General features: G+C 42.1%; 1 protein-coding gene across 2 annotated transcripts in view; it reads left to right on the forward strand.

The window, feature by feature from the left end:
• The window catches only part of SWAP70 (switching B cell complex subunit SWAP70), a gene marked incomplete at its 5' end in the record, with an annotated part of 37,052 nt that extends 14,190 nt beyond the window's left edge, over window positions 1–22,862 (forward strand). For both annotated transcript variants that reach the window (XM_080345746.1, XM_080345747.1), the window contains 9 exons: window positions 9,368–9,595; window positions 12,664–12,810; window positions 13,119–13,227; window positions 14,468–14,649; window positions 18,447–18,554; window positions 19,821–19,987; window positions 20,793–20,991; window positions 22,032–22,128; window positions 22,745–22,862. In XM_080345746.1, the coding sequence (XP_080201872.1) occupies window positions 9,368–9,595; window positions 12,664–12,810; window positions 13,119–13,227; window positions 14,468–14,649; window positions 18,447–18,554; window positions 19,821–19,987; window positions 20,793–20,991; window positions 22,032–22,128; window positions 22,745–22,854 (1,347 nt within the window). In that variant the 3' untranslated portion in view covers window positions 22,855–22,862. The remainder of the gene's footprint in view (window positions 1–9,367; window positions 9,596–12,663; window positions 12,811–13,118; window positions 13,228–14,467; window positions 14,650–18,446; window positions 18,555–19,820; window positions 19,988–20,792; window positions 20,992–22,031; window positions 22,129–22,744) is intronic.
• Window positions 22,863–22,967: the final 105 nt, after the last annotated feature.

Below are 22,967 nucleotides of genomic sequence, written 5' to 3' on the forward strand. Positions count from 1 at the left end.
TGCATTTGCAGGGATTCCCACAGAATAGTTTAAACATTGATGGCGATGTTTGTCTGTCATTTAAACAGGCTAGACTAAATGGGACGTGGTGCCTGCCCCCAGTAAATAGCTTGTTTTGCTTTTGTGAGGACTGACTGATGTTGGGGGCACTAGCGCCAGTACCAGCACTTGGAGCTGTTGAGGTTCTTTCTTTGCTCATGAGTAGTGCATGTACGTGATCTTGAATCACTGTGCTTATATGTGATTAAAGTTTGCACAGCTAGTACATCAGTGTGATTGTGGGAAAAGAAAAAAAATCTTCCCCTGCTACGTGTTACTGAGACTTACAAGGTGAGTTTTCAGTCGCATGTCACTCTCCTGATGATAAGAAGTACAAACTTTTCTGATTACGTCTGTTTCTGATCAAAAGCAGCCACCACCTGAACACTCTTGCTAGAAATGGTTGAAGGAATAATACCAGAGAGATCTATTTATACGCTTAAGTTCTTGAACAAGTATGGGCAACACTCAAATATGTATTTCAACCCTAAAGCAAGATTTTGATATCTCCGCAATTCTCTCCTTGGGGAGGGGCAAGGGAAAGAGCAGAATTATCAGAACTGTAGGCATAAATAATCCCTTTGCAAAGCTGTATACAGAAGTCCCAGGGGTTTGCCTTTCAGCACTGCAGTACTGATTAATAGATATTTGCAAATTGTTGGAACAGTCAGGGATCAAACCAGTCTCATTTACATACCACTACAACATAACTGTTGGACTCCAAGCTGTTGTGCCAAACCAGAAGTACAGAGAACTCCTCTATCAAAATAAACTGCTTGGTTTTGCCTTATCACTCACTTTTTAGCAGGAGATTTTCACTGTACAGTATTTCTGTTTCTGCTAGACTGGTGATGACAGGGCCCTCCCTGTCGTGCTGTATTCCCTTGAGAAATGGGACAGTCTTGCTTGTTTTCCTGTGTTTTCCGTCAGTTCTGGGAGATGGGGATCACGGCTATAAAAGCTAAGACAGCTCCTTTCTTAGTGGTGCTATATCTGGCTATGGTAGAAGGTCAGAGCCGCTAATAAATATCAAAACTGAGACTCAAATCCACAGCTCTGGTTTGTTGCTGTGTTCCCCACTGTGCAGCCTGGCTTACCTGAGGGTAGATACTTCACATCCCCGTATCTGTTGGCATGGTTAAAAGCTTCAGACCTGCCACCTCTGGAGTGTCGGTGTTGCTCACTTGCTCCCCCAGATTTGTGCTGCTTTCTGTAGCTGATGCCAGGTAGTGGCAATGTGTCCATTTGTTGGGAGACGGGCTGCAGAGCCCAAAAGAGGTTTCTGAGAGTTCATAGCTGCTGTTTGCTTTCCTTCCTATCCTTAATGTCCAGGGTTAACCTGTACTGCTCTTCTACTTGAATTGTTTTAAAAATTCTTAGTGTGTATCTCTGTCTGCATCACTGTGATTATGGTAAGATTTAAATTGTGCAATACTGTTTAAAGAAAGCTTATAGAGCCTGACAAAGAAATCTGTTCTTATCGTATACAATGCCTGTATTCATTCTAACCTTTTGCCTTAGATCACACAGGTAATGTAATCAGCTGGGGGAGGAATGCTGTCTGTTCACCGCACTCCTTTCTGGCTTACACTGGTCCTCCTTGAGTTCTCTGTGCTTCTGGAAAATCCCACATTTACTGATTTACCCTTCTACATAAAATTCCTAAAGTAAAGATGCAAAGGCTCAGTTTTGGTTAGTTTTGCCTTTTCTTTGTGTGACCTTTCATATTTCCCTTTTAAGTTCTTATGTTTGCTTTGTTTTTAAATTTTAAATCTAAACTCCAGATCTGCAAAGCATTTTTTGTACAAACTTGTAGTTGTTGTCTTAGTCCTGAGAATTTCTACCTGAAAATAGCTCTTTTTAGTAGTACTCAAAATGATACTAGTACCTGATAAAGACTTTTTTTTTCCATTTACTTTATTTGCCTCTTGAGTTCATATTAAAGCTTGATTATATAGTCTTCACTTTATATTGCTTTCTGTCACTTAATTATGAAATGGCACATTGTGTATGAAGTGAGGGGATTTTTGCAAAGTGAAGGCCAGAGGAGTGGAAGTGTTGTTGCTCTGTGATGTTTATGTTTTGGTGAGGCCAATGTAGTAAACCTCTCATGGGTGAGTAGAGCTTCCCAGCCAGGGTGTGAGCTTTCCCTCCCTCTTATTGTTGGCTGAGAATATTGCAACACAATTTACTGCAGTTTCTGGCTTGGAGTCCTTTTTGTGGGATCCAGCAGTTTCTCCTCCTCCCTCCCACCTCAGAGGCTTTTGGGTTTTGGAGGTTTTGTTTCACTTTTATAAGTAACTGGGAAATTTGCCTCGTACTTTCAGGTTGGAAGAATAATCCCTTGAAGATTTTTGCATCCCATTTTATGGATGGTAAATTATAACAGAGAAAATTCTTAGGTCTCTGTAAATGTGTTAATACACCTTCATGTGGCTATGAGGATGACTTCTCTTGTCCTCCTTGGAGGAGCTGCTCCTTGAGACCTGCTTGGGAGTCTGATTTTCCTCTTTTTCTTTTTTATTTTTTTAAGTGAGAAAAGTTGTTTCTGCAATCATTTGAACAATTTCACATCTGGAAAACTTTCCCGCTTGGGTGCAGTTTCACCTTTGCACCGTGCTGACTGAAGGCCGAGGCTGCTGTCCTTCTTTGTTGCCTGTGTTGTCTACTTTGCACTAGTGCTGCTGTGCTAGACCTTTCATATTAGACAACTCATTGTGGTGGGACTGTTACCCCCATCTGCAAAGTGCTAAGTCTTGATTCCCCACCCAGGTGTTGAATGGGCAGCAAATTAGGAACAGCTGCAGCTCAATCAGAGCAAGGAAAACAGGCTACTTTGGAAAGGTTTTGGAGATGCAGCCGAAGGAAAGCTTTAGAAAGAGCAAAGTGAGGAGAGCAGCTACAAAGAGGGATTTGGAAAGCAGCGAAGAGGTGACACAAGAGCTCATTTAGCAGAGGCCAGGCTGAAAGCCAGGGGCAGCGTCTGGCCTTCCTCACCTGCCATGGAAGGAGGGATGGCAGCCCTGCGCTTGAGAGGAGTAAGGTTAGTAAAATCCAGCATGGGCAAGGGTCTGGGCTGGGGTGTGCAATTTTGGGATGTGACTTCAAGCATGAAAGGATCCCTCCATGTTATGGGGAGAAGTCAGGTCACAGAGAAACAGGAGCCGGTGGCTGTGCAGGGCATTGAGCTCAGCCGGTAATGGCATTGGGCTCCAGTGGAGTTTCTGCTGGCATCTGGTGGGCGACTGAGAGTAATGAGGAAAGGAACAGAGATCCACGAATGTCTGTTTTGCAGAGGTGCTCATGTCCCAGGGAAATGCAAAATGTTATCAAATCTGAAAACTGCCTTCCCTTTCAAGTGAGAGGCCTTGCTATGCACGCAGTAAAAAACTTCTGTGAGCTGAGTGAAATGTGCTATTTCAAAGAGATACAGACGGACTGGAGAAAAACTGCTGTATGTTTTTTTGCTCTAATTAAAATTACTCCTGATGGACAGCTTGCAGAATTAATACAATTCTTGACTAACAACAGAATTGCCTCCTGGTGCAGTGGGCCAAGCTTTACCAAGCAGCTGTGTCACTAATGTGCCTGGAAAGCGGGGCTGGGGTGGGAGCTCTTTGCCGTCCCCACAGCTGGTCTTTTCCACTGGCGCATCTGAGATATGGAGATCAAAGTGTGCGTTTCCTTCAGATCTCACAGGCTTCTCTTCCATGATAAAGTAAAATAAAGGGGGAAAAAAAAAGGTGGAGAGAACTGTAGCCATAAGAGGAGAAATAGTTCTAGTCTGTCACGAGTTTCCCTTACGAGTCACCTCTCAACTCACAGACTCATTTGTGTGCCTTGGTGTTGTTTAACCAGACGTTTTCTGTTTTATAAAAGGTTTCCAAACACTTCCCCTTTCTTATTTCTGGACATTTGACTGACTGCAGCCTTGGGAATGCGTTATCGCCTGAAAGCTGTGCTGTGTGGTTAGCAGTGCTTCTGGGCCATCCTTCCTGGTGAAACCCGCAGATAGGTACACTGCAAGCTGCGCGCTCTTTGTGTGTTTTAATACAGTGTATACATAACGTGTTTTAGATAAGCCAAACGTATTTGGTGTCTTTGCTTTTTAAGCTTGCTTTCTTGAGGAAAGATTCGTACAGCCATTTTTCAGTTGTCCTCTAGCCTTCAACTATATTAATGTGGCATTTCTAATCCTTGTAGTTAGGACAAAGAGGGTCCAAACCTTGTATGGCTTTCAGTGCATTTGAAAATGAGGTAGTGCTTTTTAGAACAAGGAGGTGAAAGTCTGAAGCTGTCCAGTGGTGATTCTTCTGGAGGCATTGCTTGCAGAATAAGGGGGTTTTCTTGTGACCACATTTGCTTCCTTGTTCTGCATTCTAGTATCAGAAACAGATACAGTGAATGAAATACTGGGAATTGAATGTTGGCCATTCAGGAATAAAATCACAACTGGTTCAGCTAGAACGAAAGCTGCTCATGTGGGGTTTTAATTGATCCATGACCTCTATAAGTTGATGATGATGGCTAGAAAGATGTTTAGTCACGACTTGGAGCAGCTCTTCCCATTTCACTACTCTTTTCCTCACTGCTGCAAAAAATAAGACAGTTTTCAGCTTATGTGGCAGCTTGTCCTTAGGATTTACATGTTACACTGGTTTTTGAGTTGACCTTTATTATATTACTTAATGGTAATTTAAGAAAAAAAAAGAAAGATAATGGCTGACACTGAGTAATGAACACAGTTTTCACCAAGTCTATTAATGTGGAGTAGTTACTGTCCATTAAACTTAATAAATTCTAGTGTGGGGATTTTCTTTGTTGGTAAAAGGAAAGAAACAAATATTTGACTTAAAAGTGATATTATGATGGGATGAAATAAAAAAAAGGAATTGATGATGATTATGGAAAGGGATATAATTGGTCTCTTGCCCAGTGATATGCTTCCACAGAATTTTGTACAATGTGAATAGATTTTTACATCTGCTCTGTTATCACAAACCTTATTTGAATACCATGAACCAGAATAGCCTTGTCTGCCCTGCTCTGCTGGGCATGAAGGCCTCCTTCAAGTTATTTTTCATTTTTTCCTATTCTAAAACAGACACTTGTATTTCAGAAAAGTATGTGAAACATCTATGATACTTCATTCCCCTTGGAGGAGGGTAGTGCCAGGAATACCTGGAAAAGCAAAGCAAATAAGTATTGAAACATGAGAAAAGAAAGTACCCTCTGAAAGAAGGTACCGAACAGGCTGCATAGCTCATGTTGAAGAGACTGTTTCTTGTGCTATATTTGCTTTCTCTTGGCAAAATTGTGGCTGAAAAGTGTGTGTTGATTTGAGATGGAAGCTTTTTTTCATGCTGTGGAGCCAGTTTGTCCGTACTGGCATACGGAGCGCTAGCAACCCCCCTGTGCTTTTACGTCCATATCTGAAAGTGAGAAAGGTCCAGTCTGAACAGCAGCAAACGTGACTTCACATTTGCTTTTTGACCCTCTGCTTTTTAACCACGAGAGTGGGATATGTTTGAGCCCGTAGACTTAGTTTGTCGGTTATTTGCTGAGTTGACACGTCTCTTTGTGGGGGAAGAGAAATGTCATTTGCTCTCAGAGGTTCCTCATTTGAGCACATAATGAACGGTCTTGTCTTTGCTTCCACACTTACCAGCTCCAACTTACTTCTTGATATTTATCTCACACTGTTCCATATTTATACCCCACCCCAACACTCATTGTTGCTATTGAGCAGATATGCTAGAAAAATTTTTTCTGTGGATTTTGGTTAGATATGTACTTATCTGAATGCGAGATAAAGCTTGGTCATTTTGTTTTGTTTTCGATTTTAGAAATTAAATTGTAATATGCACAGGTCCTTTTTCAGTTGACTTAATGTATAATGAGATGTTTAATATACTTTAATAGGATTTGTGCTCATGTTCGTCACTTGCAGATGGGGGGTTAGCAGACTTAAATGTTTCAATCTTTTCTAATAATCAAAGTTAGGTAAAATGTGTACAAATGATATTGAAGGAAAGGATATGTTGACTTATTTTTAGTGCATTACATGATGATGTATACTAGCCAAGAGTTTTGTATTGCTTCTTTTCTGGACTCTTAGGTTGATATACATATTGTTCATATGGCTTGAGCAAAATAAGTGAAAAGAATCTATTCAGGTATGATGTTTGTGTGTGTGTGTGTGTGTCCCTTTGTCTGCAAGTGAGTCCTAGTACTTTGAGATAAGTAACCAAAGGAATATGAGATCTGCATGCCTCAAGCAGTGTTATAGGTTGCGAAATCTTGGAACAATACATTTTAAATTTAAAGTTCATTAATTTTTAATGTTTATTTTTTTTTAATTAGTGTCTAGCATTTTGCCAGGCATATTATCTACCTAATTAAGCCTCAGTTATTTTAGCTTTCAGCTAAAATATAGGATCATAGTTCAGAACTGGTGCTGCTCAGAGGTGCTGAGCTAAGTGGCAGAATGGGTTTTGAACACCGGGGAAAAAAGTTACTCCTGCCTTGATGCCATTTCTAGCTCATCAAATCCAGGTTTTAGGAGGTTTGTTTTGGAACAAGTTTGCAGTGCTATTATTCTTGCATGCTGTAAAGGGCTTTTTTTTTTCTCTATAAAACTTGCCTGGAGTAGGAAGTAAGCTGCTTCCTGCCTTTAACCGATGCTGAGGATTTATGGTAGCTGGTACTCAAAAGCCTGGGTTAATATTGTACCTTAAGGATTTTGGAGGGTGAAAATCAGCAAAGCGTATTTTAAAGATTTTTAAAGGAACGAGTTACTGAATTTTACACAAATCTAGTGAAAGGGATATGCTGGTTGCTTGGGAGGGCATGCTCAAGTTTCCTCGCTGTGGTGTGACAGTTGAACTCCAGCAGTTCCCAGCTGTGCAGGACCCACAGCCCAGCAGGTTTATGACCTGTTGTGGTGAAAGCAGCAGGAGCCCCTGACACCCTCTCCAGCCGGGGCGAAGCGGGGGCACATGTGTGCCCTACCAGGGGGTTTCCCTCAGCTGGCAGCTGGGCACAGCACAGAGCTGCAAGCCCTCCTAAAAATGCTTTCAGTGCAGCTGATGTGAAAAGCGATGGTCTCTGTGACCTTAGTACCCACCCTGAAGGTACATTCTGTGCCTGGCTGGGCTGTCCTCTTTTGAGACAGCGCTGAGGAGGCTGCGGCAGCCTCACCTCGGCACGGTACGTGCTTCCAGCTCCTTCAGTGGAGCAGCAGCTTTCCTCTACACCACACAGTGGCTTTCAGTAGCGTCTCTATTTTGCTGCAGCACTAGTCCATGTGCTACTGGAGTAGCGGCTGTGAGACTAAGTTACTGACGTGAAACGGTAAGAAAAGCCCACCCATCTGTAGGGTGAGTTTGGCAATTTATTCGTTTGCCAGATGAGTGTGTTCTGCTACATGCTTGTGTATTTTTTGCTCGTGGATGTGAGAGAGAAAGGATTTGCCTGTACCAGTTGCAAGAGGGAGAAGCAGCAGCCACAGAATCAGCATGTATGCTGCATCAACATCTTGAGGCCTGGGAATCCTTGTGGTGAAATGTGTAGGCAAAAAATGCTTCTCAATTTCTTTGTACTCACAAGTCTCTTATGTAAAGACTGCTGGGTGCTCAAAAGCCTATTAGACCAGCTGAAAAGTGACTCTGAGCTGTAGCTGAACAGTGGTGAAATGTCCCAGGGCTGGGGATTTTTCTTACCTGTAGGAGAAATTACATTGTGTTTTCAAGCAGTGCTGAGGAACAGAGGTGAACCAGCCTTGGCCATTAAGAAGAGTGAAGTCCTGGGAAGCATTTGGTTTCCACCGCTTTTCAGCGAGGCGTGTTCATGCTGTACACCTTAGGCGTTTTTTATAATGGAATTCAGACTCTTGAGTCACTTTCTGTTTCCAAACCCACACCTAAAATAGGCAAACTGAAAGTGCGGCAGAGTGTCCTGAAGGAGACTGACCCACAGAAAAGCAGCACCGGATGAAATCACGTTAATTCCACATGCACAGGGAGAACCTGAGAAGATGGTGGCGCTTTCCCACCCTCCTCCATGGGCAGTTCCCACCCTGTTGTGTCCCTGGAGAGAAGCCAGGAGGAGCCCTGGCCAGTGGCTTTGTGGACTGACCTGCTGGGAACTGGTTCTGTGCTGGCTGTGGGCTGGTGGGAGAGCAGGACAGCCCTTGTGGGGCCGGTGCTGGGCTGTCCCAGCGGTTTGGGGTGCGGGGTCACCGGGCACCCGCTCCCCAGGCTCCCTCGGTAGGGAGGGCGCAGGCGGCTCTGCTCCCTGCCCTGGTTGGTCACCGAAGGCAGGTGTGTGCCCACAAAGCTGGCGAGGAAACGCAGTGAGCCATTGCCCAAAATAGCAGAAGGCTACATTAGCTTGGTCTGTCTTCAAAACTGGGTTAAATGCTGTAATTGGTATCCTGTGACGTCAGCCATAAAAACTTTGAAGCCTGGCTTTTACTTTGTTGTGTAGAGGCCTTTGTAGTAAGGCTCTCACCAACTATTTAGTTTAAAGAGCCATTAGAAGTATTTTACATGGGCTCAGTTTAAAATACTGCATTGTTTAAAGAGTGCACAGTGATAAGTTTAAAAACAACATTAAAAAAAAAAGACAAAGGAAACCCAGCTTTCTTTCCCTCTTTTCATGTTTATTTTGACTGGTGTTATTAGTGTTATTACCCTGCGTATGGTAATGCTTATAGAATGATGAAAGATCAAAGGAAAAGGAGAGTTTATTTTGCAAACAGTAAAGTAGACATGAAAACTTTTTTCTTCTACTTCTCTTGATACATCTGCCAAGATTGTGTCCAGTGATGGAGCGCTGGAGAGCTGGAGGAGAGGGCTTGGGGAAGACTAAGATACGTGATCATAGCTCAGTAGTTTTTAATGTCATTTCTTGTCCAAACTGCCGTCTGTCCTTACTTTTTCTGATTTGTTTGCTTTTTATCTTATGAGAGTACCTTTTGAAACCTCTTGCTTTCTCACACTTCAGTCATCATGGTTTGGGAGCCGTTCCAGGCAAGGTCCCGTGTGTTCTGTAGGAATCTGAAACATGAAAAGAGGCTGTCAGGTTCAATTCTTTGTTTCTTTACCATGAGGAGGGTAGCTGCAAGATGGGCTTGGCAGTCAAAAGTTCAGCTGAGACAGGAACCTAAAATCTTTGCTAATTAAACCACCTACGTCTAGGGGCCTATGTGTGAGCACAGGAACCTCGCTGTAATGATGGTCTCCAGAGAAGCTTCGTTTACAGCTCTGAAACACTGGATTTCCACGTCTGCTGAAAATGATTAATTTCTGTTTGTATTTCTGTACAGATTGAGTATTTACTTAAAAAACTCACCGAAGCAATGGGAGCAGGCTGGCAGCAAGAGCAGTTTGACCATTATAAGGTTACTCTCAACACCAGTCGAGAAGGTCTTTCTGCGTGGGAGCTGATTGATCTCGTCGGCAGTGGGCAGTTCAGTAAAGGGATGGACAGACAGACAGTGTCCATGGCAATCAATGAAGTCTTTAATGAGCTCATATTAGATGTACTCAAACAGGTAAGAACCATGTAGAACTTATGTTTTAAAGTAGAACAATCTGTTGCATAATTAGAAAATGTTCAACTTTTTACTGAAATTTCTTTACCGGACAGATAATGAGTAGGGAGAAATAAAGTAAATCACTTATAAGGGTTCTTTAATAAGAGCTTGTTCTTATAAAAGAGAAATTATGTTGCTTTTTGTTGTAATTATTGCAGTATCATGAGTGAGTTGCTTGTTGGGAGAGTGTGTTTTCAGAAAGGAAAAGAATTGTGCTTTGACTTGAAATACAGCCTTTTCTATACTGGCAACAGCTGCTTGTTAGCTGACAGAAGAGTTGCAACACTGTCCGTTCTTAAACTGGTGATAACTCTTCAATCTTTGAAAATGCGTTTCTCTAGTTTCAGTTACGTTGCAGCAAATGGAAGTTGTGCTGGTAACAACCTCTCTGTATTTAAACAAGGGGGTGTGGACATAGGTATTGCTCCAGCTGAAAGGTCTGCTTCTCAGTTGCAGTTTGCCCCTTCAATGGGGCAGAAAGGTGTTCAACAGCTCCAGAGCTTTCCCCCTTCTTGTTCTGCTTAGCAGGGTACATGGCTGACAACTTATTTACCTGTACTCAAATACAAGAAGTCATGCTGGCCTGTATATTCTTAGCAAACTCCTGTCAATCTTCAGTTTCTTTAGATTTGGTTGGATTATCAGTTTCGGAATGGCTTTAAAAACTGCATTTCTTTCATGGGGAGTATAAATATCACAGGGACCTGAGGGGTCACAGCAGAGCCTACCCGGAGAGCTATTTAAAATTGACTTTTACCTGACAAAGGATTTTTTTCATCTTTGATTTCTTGGTGAGGAGGGAAACAAAAGCTTTCTTGGCAGATTTTCCTAAGCTGTTCTGAAGAAATCATCACAAGGTCTTGGCACAGGAAATTCTTTCGGAATATCCACAGAACAATGTAAAAGTCTATTTTTGTTAACTGCTGGTTGCCTGTTGGAGGTGAGGGCTGGGGACACATACACACGCACAGTCAGTTGAGGGCAAAATGAAATCATCCTGCTGTTTAATACCATGAAAATGAAGTAATCAGTTTCAGGTCAGTTCTTCAACATGAAACTGGTGAGGAAATTTGATTTTTTTTCAGTTTTAATACTGCATTGTGTCCCTCCCTCCCTCCCCCTTCCCCCCGCCTCTTTCTTTTTACTGTCTCCTTTCTTTCCTCTCTTGGTGGCCGAGCCTCTTTCTCAAGGATGTCTGAGTGCCTTTGAATGGTTTCTTGACGCTTAAAAATAGTTTGTGTCAAGATTTGGCCCGGAGCCTCCAGGACAGTCACTGGCCTAATGGGGAACGGAGTTTCCCGTGTGACTTACAGATGTCTGGTTTGGTCACAGCTTGTACCGTGATACCTTGTTGATTCACGGAATTGTCCTGTTTATTGCAGTAAATTATTCTTCATTTGAAATAAATAAAAACTTCAAGGTATTCATTAATGATATGCTGTATTGTAGCAAAGTCTTATTGTACGTTTTTCCTGGTTTACAAGGCCTAAGGAGGGTAGCAGTGATGATGACATTTCTGATATTTAGTTCTCTGAAAGACGTGTCCTTTGTGTGATAGTTGCTGGGGAAAGATCCCCAGGAGCTGTGAGCGGCCACTTGGAAGATGAGAAGCAGCTGATGCGCAGAAATAATAGATAAAGATTTTGCAGAAATTTGCGGGGAAAATACCAGTCTGACTTGGCTTTGACAGCAAATCTAGTATGTCAGGAAAGGGAAAACCACCTGGTTATGACTGAGACTGTTCAAGGCATGGAAGAATGAAGCTGCAGGAGACTTTCACACGCCCTTGCGACCACCCAGACCTCAGACCTGAGTGTGGAGGCGGCAAACAAAGCTGCTTCTCTGCACATTCCTGTTGTGGAGAAAGGGGTGGGATAGCACGGGGGAATAGGAATGGCCTTGGCTCTGGCCACCTTCAACTGGCTAGAACAGCGAAGCGTAGATAAGCTGTGTGTGTGGGGGGGGTTGCTTTTCTGTTTTGTTTTTTAAATAAAGGAGCTTCTCCAACTGTCCTGAATTTTTTTCTCCTCAGACCTATACAGAAGGAAACGTTTGACATAAATATACCACAGCATGTTTATTGGTTTGCTGCAATCCAAAACTGCTATAGCTGAAAGGCATTACAGAAGAATGTTCCTTAGTCTCCTTTCTGACTTTTCAGTCCTCTTAATATGGAATACTTTGAGTACAGTGCTTTCTGTATCGCTTGTCCCTAGCTATTTTGATTTAGGTGTTTGTTTCATCTGTGATTTAACTTTTTTCTGAAGTTAGGAGTCAGACAAAAGTCTGTAAGTAAGTGGGGAATATGGTTTCAGAAACGGCAGGTATAGCTGAAATACTGGCAGCCTTCGAAACTCTAGATTAAAAGCTGACAAATCACAGCTGTGCCCCCGATAAGACCACTGAAAATCAAACACCTGAAAGAAGGACCAATTATTATATAATTCCTTGTGCACCCTTTTTTCCATGAGGTGGTTTTTGAATGGCTGTAGCCACTCTGGGTAATACATAACTGCACTTAGTATTGCTGCTTATCTTTTGTATAGGTTAATATTCAATAGAGGCAAACTTGGATGATTTATCATGATGCCAGTCCTATTTATTGTCATTACAGAAGATCATAATTTTTATTCTTTTATTTGTATAAAGCTCAGTGGCAAGGTATGGGCTTCTCTTCCTTCTTTTGAAATAGGCTTTTGAAGGCTTGCAAGTGTTTTTCTTATGTAAAGGTCATTAAAGAGGACTGAAGAGTTGTAATAATGACTTGATATTGAAATAATAATAATTGTTTGGTTCTTCAGATAACCCCATTACTTAAAAACTGGACAGAAGAACAGTGAGTAGTTTTTCATGAGCTAAACAATTAGCAGTGTGTTGTTGTTAGGAATTGAGGTGTGTAGGTGAAGTATTTAGGGCCTTGAGCTGAGTTTTTTGGTGTGCTTTATTGGGCCTTTAAGCCACATAACCAAAAGATGGGGCAGTTCAACAGAGGCCGGGCATTTCAGCTGATCCGTTCCTTTTTACAGGGCTATATGTTGAAAAAAGGTCATAAAAGGAAAAACTGGACGGAACGATGGTTTGTGCTAAAACCCAATATTATTTCCTACTACGTAAGTGAAGATTTAAAGGACAAGAAGGGAGACATCATACTGGATGGCAACTGTTGTGTAGAGGTAAAAAAACTGAAACAGACAAACAACAACAGACCAACCAACCAAAAAAAAAACCCAAATACAAAAAACTATGACTATGACTAAAGACTAGAATGATTCCTTTTTGTATGCGGGATGGACTCCTGATATCTTTCATTAAGGGATTTTTTTTTTTTTACTTTATATAAAACCAGTTAATAAACACTATTTTTATAAAGATTCTTAGTACTGGTATTTGTAGCTCTGTAATGGATAACTACATACGTAGGGCTTAACAATGTAACTTAGTTTCAGTCTTAGCAAGGCTAATCCTTTGTTGCCTATTCTAGGCCTTGCCTGACAAAGATGGAAAGAAATGCCTTTTCGTCATAAAATGTCTTGACAAAAGCTTTGAGATCAGTGCCTCTGATAAAAAGAAGAAGCAGGAGTGGATTCAAGGTGAGGTTTCAAAAATGTCAGTTATGTGCAAGTTAAGGTAAGCTGAAGTCTTACAGCCGTGCTTTACTCAAATCTGAAATTCTTCATTTGCTGATTTTTGGTTTCTCTGTTTTGGGCACATGCAAAGGATCTTTAAGGAGCCTGAGACTCAGGAAGAACTAAGGATTCATGTAAGGGGAACTGGTTTTTGTTGTTTAGGTGCCTCAGTTTAGGTAGCCATAACCAAAACATTATTGTCGTTTGCTTTTTCTACGTTGGCTGTACTTCTAGGAATGGGGAGGGGAAGTGGAATACACTGTAAATTGTTGCTTTTGGGGAGAAAGGTAAGGCTTGTTCATTTCAGCATCATTAATACTGGTTTGCTGGAGGTAGTGGGCTTTGGTGGGCTGAGGGTAGGGCTGGGAACTGGGGCTTCCTTTTCCATTCCCACGATGAAGGGACTGCTGCTGCGTGACCTTCCCAGCCACGTGCCAGGTGACAGGTACAGCCCTTGCAAACCCCCTGCTGCCAATGCCATTGGAGTACGTTCAGCATTCAAATATTTGGAGCTGCGTGCTTTCATTTGCACTTCCCTCTTTATCTAAAGCATGTGTTTAATTGCACCGAAGTCTGATGTATGTCGAATGATTACGTAGTTCCAAAATGAGATCTTTTTTCACGGTTGTAGTAGGTGAATAAAATCATCTGCCACTCCTCACTTTTGCTCTCTGAATATTTCCTTACTGAATATGAGGGAGTGATGGGAGAATGTTTTTCCTTGGAGCATCAGTAAGAACAAAGGGGTCTAGGTTGATTCTAGGCAAGTAAGTGATGTGTATGTTAAATAACATATTACTACTTGATTAGGGTCACAGAATCTAGGTAGTAAAAAAACCTCCAGTGTTGGTGCGGTGTTTTTTTTTTTCCAGCTAGACAAGTGAGCTGTATGTCCAGTGCCTGTTAGAAATTGGTATTGGAATTGCCATAATGCATTGGAATTGCCAAACCTTATCCTTGTGGCACACAGCCAATACTGAAAGCCAAGTGTCCTTTACTTCTAGCTTGTGTTGACAGCTAGCCTGATGAGAATTAGAACTGACAACAGTTATTTCTGCTTTAAAAATACATTGGGGAAAAAAAAAAGCCACACCAACAAACACCACAACATGACAAGTATTCATCACTACGGCTATCCAGAAAGTTTAGCATTTCCCTTCACAGGTGTTCTCTTCCTCTCCCTTTGTGTGCATGCCCCTTCCAGCCATACAGACCACTGTAAACCTGCTGAGAGCGGGGAGCCCGCCACCCCACAAAGAAGCACGCCAGAAACGGAAAGAATTGCGCCAGAAGCTGTTAGCTGAGCACGAGGAGCTGGAGCGGCAGATGAAAGAGCTGCAAACGGCCAACGAGAACAAGCAGAAGGAACTGGAGACCGTGCGAAAGGTGGGAGTGGGAGCTGCAAACCTTCAAGCTTTAAGCTTGATCTCTGTGCTTGAGCTCAGCTTCTTGAAGGGTAATTAGGCATTTATTTGGTGTTAAGGTGTTCAGACACATTGAGCGAACTCCTCCAGAGGAGCTGAGCTTGTGTTGGCATCAGCCCCCTCAGATGGGCTGGTTAAGCCTGCAGTAAAGTGTCAGCATGGGCTGCGGCGGTTCCTGAGCACGATCAGCAGGCTGGGCCTAACTCAGCTGGCCTGGCCCTGTCCCCTGTATTGCGAAACGAGGGTAAAAGAAAACCCAGCTGTGTGGATGGTGTTTGGGGGCTGGAGAGTCCAGTGTTTTCAGTTGCTTGTGGTTTTTTGGTTTTCTTTTCTGTCAGACATGTTTGTCAGATTCGGGGCTTTCCATTAAGATTTTCTTATATACTTTTCCAAAGTTCTGTTATGTGAATCGTACGTGTAGGGGAACTCTTCACACAGATGTAGTTTCCAGAGATATAAATTTAATTTACAAAGATTCCAAAGATAGAAGGTGATTTTGTGAGTATGCATAATTTTATTCGAGTAGTTTGGCTTGTGTTTTATAGAGGTGAGACACATAGCAGCTGTTTATAAACAGTTTAAGTGCATGTTCCTTGTCAATGCTAGATTCAGTTCTAAAAGCCTGAGAATTGGACTAGAAATTCTGAGTATTAGCAGAAGACTTGCTGAATACATTATTTTCCTTGTAGACAGCTTTTTAGTCTGAATCTAATGTCTGGCAGGAGACACCAAGGTGCCTTTGCTGTGGCTGTACCTCTTGACAGCAGATTGAACATGGTGATTGATCTTTGTACTTTGGAACAGCTGGTACCTCTGCAATAGTTCACCACAGAGACTTGATTAGTATCCAGATGTATTTCCTATCTTTTCTTTATGAAGACTTGCAAGAAGAGTTACTATGGCTTCTATTGCCACAATACCTTTAAATGAGGAGTGTGCCTTGGAAGTAACTTGGAACACTGTCAAGTGCCTCCCTTCTCAGCATTTTGGCTGCTGAGTCCCTGCTGCTAGAGCAGCCCGGGTCTTTGCTCAATACCAGGTCTAAGGAGTCTTTCGTTCACTGCCTTCCTAAATTAATTTGATTTTTTTTTAAATTTAATTCCCATTTAGGCCAAGTCTGCATCATTGCTGGAGTTTTTTCATAAATGAAAAACACTCATTTTAGCCCTCAGTTAGAAAAAAACTTCAATGATCTTTGAAGGATGGGGTGAGCAAGCTATAAATATTGTGAGAGCATGTTAAAGGTGCTCAGTCTAGAAAGCAAATAAAATAATCCAAAATGCATATTTTTAAAAGTCTTGTCATTAAGTCACAATTTGTGATGAGGAATGTTTTCTCTTTTTTTAATAACATTGCAGACAGTGCTGATGTGGGTCTTACTCTGCTTGCCTTAAATAGAGTCTGACAGTGGAAAACTATATTTTAATTTAATTTTAGCGTCCAAAGTTCTACCATATGTTTAAGATTCAGAATGCAAAATATCCTTTAAAGGATAGCCTGTGTTACCTGCAAGTTACTGGTAAGTAATATACCTGGTAACAGAAATCATGAGGCTGGATTTTGGTGTTGAGCTTACTTTATTAGGGGGAGGATAACATGAGAGCAACCCTAAAGGAGCAGAAGGATGTCGACAGGCTCCAAGGAGTTCCGTACAAATCACAGTGGGTAAACTAAAGAGAGTTGCAGCAAGAAGTGTCTTTTGAAGTGGTCTGGATGAAAATTACTTCTTAAGGAGAGTGGTTTAGTCACTGGCATGCACCACTGCACTTAGTCCAAGTGGAATCAGGGAGGAGGTACAGCGTTGGAGGAATTTGAAGTGTTTGATTAGTTAGAAAAATGTTCTTCAAGGAAAATGCTTTGTAAATGGTTCAGGAAACCGAGTTGTTCTGGAAAGCTTAGAGTTAGATTTGCTGCTAATGGCCGCGAGCCACCACTGATGCAGCATCTGCGCAAGTGCGCTCTGAGCCGCATTTGTGTGTTGATCGCTCCTGCACTAGAAAGTTTCAGAAGAATAAGAGCCTTTGTCTAAAAGAGATTTATTTTTTTTCATATTTTTAATGGAAGTTGGAGATACACACATTGAACAGACTGCAAGGTAAGGTGTTTTTTTTTCAAGAGAGCATGCACAAGACTTGTGCACCCTTTCTCTTTCAGTTTGGGGTCTTGCGTGGGATTTGGAGACTCTGCCAACTAACCCCTGTGGGAACGGTGTGTTCCTGCTGATTCCCCCTCCTTCCCCGCCCCCACCATTTGGGGCTATTCCCCAAACTGCAGGGTCACTGCCAGTAACCTTACCTGCCAGGAGCTGGTGGCCTGTGACGTGAATTCAGTGGGAGGCTGCTGATGGAAGTGGACAAACAGGGCATTTTCCTGTTGAGGTCCCTGGCAAGCGCCTGGCTCCCGCCCTTGCCTGTGGCTCTGCACGTTCGCCCTCTCAGCTCGGCATTGGCAATGTTTGTGTCATTTCAAAGCGGGGAAGGAAATCAAAAGAAAATTGCACTTAAATAGGCAGCTTGGATTTGACTACAATTACATGCTTTTAAATGTTTTGGCAGAGGAGCAATGCTGCTTCTAAAAGCCTGACATCATTCAAGCCTTTCAAAGGAGAGCAATTCTGTCCTATTTTCTACAGTTAAAAACAAACTAGGAGCTTTCTCCTTCCCCTCTTCCCATCTATTTCAGACTGGAGTGATATCACACACACTTAAAGGAATGAGAATTTTAGCTTGGCAGTTTTAATTGTTTAGGCATCTCATTAGTTCAGTGAGGTTGTGTGAGGGAAGATGGTTTAAATGTGGTACCTTCCAAAAATACTGAAGATGCGTGTCCTGCTCTGGCTGAGGGTCTGCGGAAACAATTTCACCAGCCTAGCGTATTACAAAAGGAGGGTGCTTGCTCTGTTTCCTCTAAAGCATCAGATAAGTTTCTTAGGAAAATTCTGTGAAACAATTATTCTGTTTTCAGTGTTGGTAAAGTTTTGGCTGGTACTCCTACAATTTTAATCTGTGCATTCTAAAAATACAAGCTATCGAAATTCTGATGAAAGGAAAAACTGTGACAACTATATGTGAAATCAAGATGCAGATTGTTAAATAAGTTGCAAAAAGGTGCAAAGGTACCAGCAGCTGTTTCCTAGGTCTTAGCTCTGACTAGGCTCATTTTTCCCCTAGTTGCAGTGATGATTATTGACTAGAATTTTATTTACCTTACATGGCAGTTTAGGGGATGTTAAAGGGATGTGATTCACAATAGCACAATCACTTATTATAGCCAAAGTTTGCAGCACTTCTGCTTTCCCATGGCACTTTAGTGCTTCTCACTTCTGTTTCTGTATGAATTCTGCGTATGCTGGCATGGTTTCACTGTTAGAACTCCTGTGCAGTTCTGCCTGCAATGTGGTTTTCCTTAAGAGTTTTCTATCCTGTATGAGACAGAGAAGAAAACATAGCGATTTCTATTCGTTGTGCAAAGTAGGGCTCAAAAGAAACTTGGAGAAAGTCTGATAATTGACTTTTCATTGGTAAATTTAAAATTGTCTTGCAAATAAAAAGATTTAAAACTCTACGTAGAGATCGATAGAGCGTCAGACATGTAAATAGCCAAACCAAAACAAACAGCTGGTGCCTTAATGCTTTTGAAGGTTTCTTCCATTTTTGTTAAAACCAAAAATTGTTAATGAAATTCCATTAATTCCCTCCAGATGTTTTCATTTTGACTATTTTTTTTCACTCTTTTCTTCCCCCTGCCCTTCTCTTCCAGCAACTGGAAGCAGCAGCTGCTCGTGCTGCTGAGGAAGAGAAGAAAAGACTTCAGACTCAAGTTGAGTTACAAGATCGCTTCAGTTTGGAGCTGGAGAGAGAAAAAATGGTGAGTGGTGCACATGGGTTTTTGCTGTGATTCCACGTAGTCAGCACCGCGCTCAGCACCGCACTCTGCACCGCGTTCAACAGTGACTTCCCTCATGGGCAGTCACTAGAAGGAGTCCACAGATCTTGCAGGTGGCTGGGGAATGCAACCTGCGTTGCATTTATTAGAGACATAGGAATAAAGTATTCTTACTGGTGAATTTCAATACTAGAACAGCTTGCCTACGATTTGGATAGCATTCAAAGCTTAAATATTATTGGAAAATTGGCAAGAATTTGACTGTTTGAAAGATAAATGCAGTTATCCTTGCAGTTGTCAAGGATGGAGAACCTGAGGCCAGTACAGACTATATGAATATGCAAAATGAACACAAGCATAATCAAAATGCATTTTAGGAACTTTCTGACTTGAATATGTTCTTAAAACTATTGGTTTTTTTAATACTGTGTGTTATTTTAAATTTATACACACACACAAATATTAAAAATTAAAGAAATATTGTAGTTTTACACCGCCGTTACTATAATCCACACTGAGAACTTCCAAAATAACTAATTTTCAACCTTGAAGGGCTTTATCAGGCTTAACAGGCTTTTCTGTTAACTGGGGAAAAGCAGCAGAAGTAGTCAAGCTGATGAGAGGGAATGTCTGGGGGCAAAAATGCACAGCGTGCTGCTATGTGGGCTGGGCTAACGCCTGGTGTGTTCTCTTGGGTGGGTGGGATGCAGGTGAGCCGAGGGAAAGCAGGCTGCTCAAAACCTTTTGGTTTTTGTTGGAGCTGCTTTTCTCTCAGCAAACCTGACCTCTTTAGCCGATTTCTACCTCTTTGTCAGTCCCGTGCTGTTGCGGTGCCATAATCCCGGTTTAAGTGGGTAAAACACAGGACGTGCCTGAGGAGAGGAGTGGAAACAGTGCAATTAAACCAGCCTGACATTTGCGTCCGGGCACTCTACACACTTTCTCTTCCTTCAGTTTTGTGTGTATCTTTAAACTAACTGATAAGATCAAACTGCTTCAAGTTAGGTTTAAACCCCTGTAAAAAATTCTGTGCTGCATGAAGTAGGGCAATGTAAGTCATCATTACTATATATATTTTTAATGCTCTTAGTTATCTACAAATCTAGACTCAATTTTAGCAGTTTTGCTCTGCGGGCAGCAGGAAGAGGTTTGTCTCTGAAAACATTTTGTGAGGCAAGCCTGGCCAAGTCCTTTAAAAACTGGAAACTTGAACGGTATCTCATGTGCATCCTCAATTTATGCTACTAGGTGAGACAAAAAATGGAAGAGCAGGTTGCTCAGAAATCCTCCGAACTGGAACAGTATTTACAGAGAGTACGTGAACTGGAAGAAATGTATAAGCAGCTACAGGACGCTCTGGAAGATGAGAAACAGGCACGTCAGGATGAAGAGACTGTAAGGAAACTTCAAGCCAGGTATGGCTTTCACCTACTACAGTTTCATTTCAATTCCCTGCTCCCCTCTGCAATAATAACTAACTGTGCCATACTATTCTAGATTGTTTGTGTGTTAGGCACACTGCTGGAAAGGGGGAACTAGCTTGAAGTCCAAATGCAGTATAGATTTTTTGTTTTTCCTTAAACTACGAAGGCTAAAGCTGGTATTTATGATACATTAATGTGTTTGATTAGCCCTTAGCAGTGCCAGTGCTCAGCAGTTTCAGAAAAGCGGGCACGCTTATTTTTTCATTGGGTGTTGCGCATGTCAGCACTTGAAAACCTGAGATCACACTGTTTCAGTTTTCAGTTGTGCAGTCTAGAAAGCACTAACTGTAAATACGACTTTCTGCAGTATTTTATCACAGGTTTAAATTGTATTTGATAAAGGGTTAAGACTCCTCTTACTCATACGGGCTTTGTTTAGTGTGGTTTGTTTCTTCATATATTCAGTCCTCCTAAGACAATGAAGACAACTGATGCATGCTTGTTTCTTCTGTGGTTTTCAGTGTCAATGCTGTGTATTTGCTTTATTGACTAAATTTTCTGAATAGCCCTTTGTAGCAGTCAGGCTGCTTGCACTGCTGGCATGATTTTCAGCTTTACACTGAAGACAAGCCAACAAGCAATAACTTTTTCCTTGCTTCCCAAGTTTGTGGGTTTTGGGTTTGTTTTGTTTTTAAAAAAGGGAAAGAAAATAATTAGCTTGGCTTCCCTTCATGTATGCTACATAATGGACACAGTTTACTTTAAAGTGCAGTTAACATTGCAATCCCCGTTGCAGGTTACTGGAAGAGGAGTCAGCAAAGAGAGCTGAACTGGAAAAATGGCACTTGCAGCAGCAACAGACCATTCAGATGACAGAAGCAGAGAAGCAAGAGCTGGAAAACCAGAGAATGATAAAGGAACAGGCTCTTCAGGTTGCTATGCAGCAACTGGAACAGCTTGAACTGGAAAGGAAGGAGGCACTTGAGCAATACGAGGTGAGCGGTACTGTTCATCAGCCTCTCATACTTAGCCAGGTATTCAGTAGTTTAACTGAATTTGAAGGATTCTTTAAGGATTAGTATGACACAAAAATTATAACAACAGGTAGGATAGTTTTGGGTGTTTTTAGCTTAGACCAGTAGATATATTTGAAGAAGAGGACATGTTTCAGACTCTTATTCTTTTGTCCCAATTTGCAGGCAAGCCAGCTAAGTCATATCCTGAAATACTCTGTATACATTTGTCTTCTATGTAGACTAACTATTCTTATGTGGTCCCATTGCTGTTGTAACAAAATGCCGTATGCTTTTGAATTAGTTATTCTTGCACTGTTTTGATGATGTCACGGGGCAATATTGTCTTCTACCGATGAAAAATCAATGACGGGCTACTGTTGGCCCTTGCTTCTCAAAAAGGTATTGGAGCACTGAGCTGATGTCCAGGATAGCGAGGAGTTAGCCCAGATTCTCATGCGCCTTGTGTCCCAAATGCCAGCTCTGCTCTCTGCTCTGCTGAGTGTCTCTGCTGAGGGCCAGTAGCTGCGCTCAGGGAAAAAATGAGTCAGAATCCAGTGAGTTCAGAGCCTCAAGTGCCACGTACTTTCTCGGGCTAGCGAGGTGTTGATCCTGTGCGTATTTCGGTTGGGAAACAAACACAGCTGGATTTGTGTGTAGGGAGCGTTTGTGCTGGCTGTGCCGTTGGGGTTGGCGCTGTGAAGGACACGCTGGTGAGCTGTCTCGGCTGGCACACAACACAAATGCTGCAGTGACTGCAAGCAAGGGCCTGGGCTGGGGCCACTTCACAACTTACCATGTTGGTCTTACATCTGACACCACTATTAGATTGCTTTTGGCTAATACTTGACCGGGGTTGTTTTAATCTGACATCTCAGGATTTTTTGTATATGAAGCATCATTTACTACTCAAAAGGAATTGCTGAATACAATAGGCATAACCCCCCCCCCCAATTGTCTTTGTTTTTAATATACAAACAGAGTAAAGTTCATGTCTTCAAGTGGGCTGTATCTTATTGCAGGAGGTTAAGAAAAAGTTGGAAACAGCAGCTAATAACACCAAGAGTTGGAAAGATAAAGTAGCTCATCATGAGGGACTGATTCGACTAATAGAGCCAGGTAAGTTGTTATCAACAGAAAAGTTGCAAAAACGCATATTCATTCTGTCTCATATACTTAGATCACCTAGTGATTCCCTGGAGTTTTCCTGTAGCTTGTTGGTTTCATGGCAGCCTATAAATAACACATTTGTGAGAACTGCTGAAGGTAACTTTCAAGTCTTGACCTCTACTGGCCCTACTATAATAATTAAATAATAATATTATTATTATTAATTTTAAACAAAGCAAGGGTCAACTTGAGCATTGCATGGTTTGGGTGTTTAATGCAGTCAGCACAAATGCTAATTGCCAAAACCATCAAGTAAAGATAGCTAAACTATTTGATTTTAAGGAAGAGTTTAATTTCTTAGCTTACTTAGCAGCGTGCCAGCCCAGAGGAAAGTGGCTTTGTAATGCAGTGCTGGGGAGAACGCTTTCCTGCACGGACATTGCCGAAGGCAAGGAGAAGAGGGGTTTACTAAGGCAGAACTATGTGAGGGCAGGAGGGGCGTTGGGAGAGAAAGATGCAGCAGCTGACAGGTTCCCACACTAAGGCATCCCAGGTGTTCTCCCTCCTTGGCTAGGCAGGTCCCTGTCAGAAATGCCTGTCTCAAGTGTTGCACCCTGTCTTCCAGGCTCCAAGAATCCTCACTTAATCACAAACTGGGGCCCAGCCGCCTTCACTGAAGCTGAACTCGAGCAAAGGCAAAAGAGCTGGAAAGGGAAAAAAGCCACGTCTGAGTAAGAGCAGCAGCTGATGTGACTCGAAGCCCACCTGCGTTCCTTCTGCTTTGCGCAGAACAGCTTCTTGCTTATAAAGAGCTCAGTCTGCTCAGCACGTTGGGTCTTTCTACAGAG

The sequence above is a fragment of the Nesoenas mayeri genome (assembly GCF_963082525.1).
Source record: "Nesoenas mayeri genome assembly, chromosome: 5".
Lineage (NCBI taxonomy): Eukaryota > Metazoa > Chordata > Aves > Columbiformes > Columbidae > Nesoenas > Nesoenas mayeri.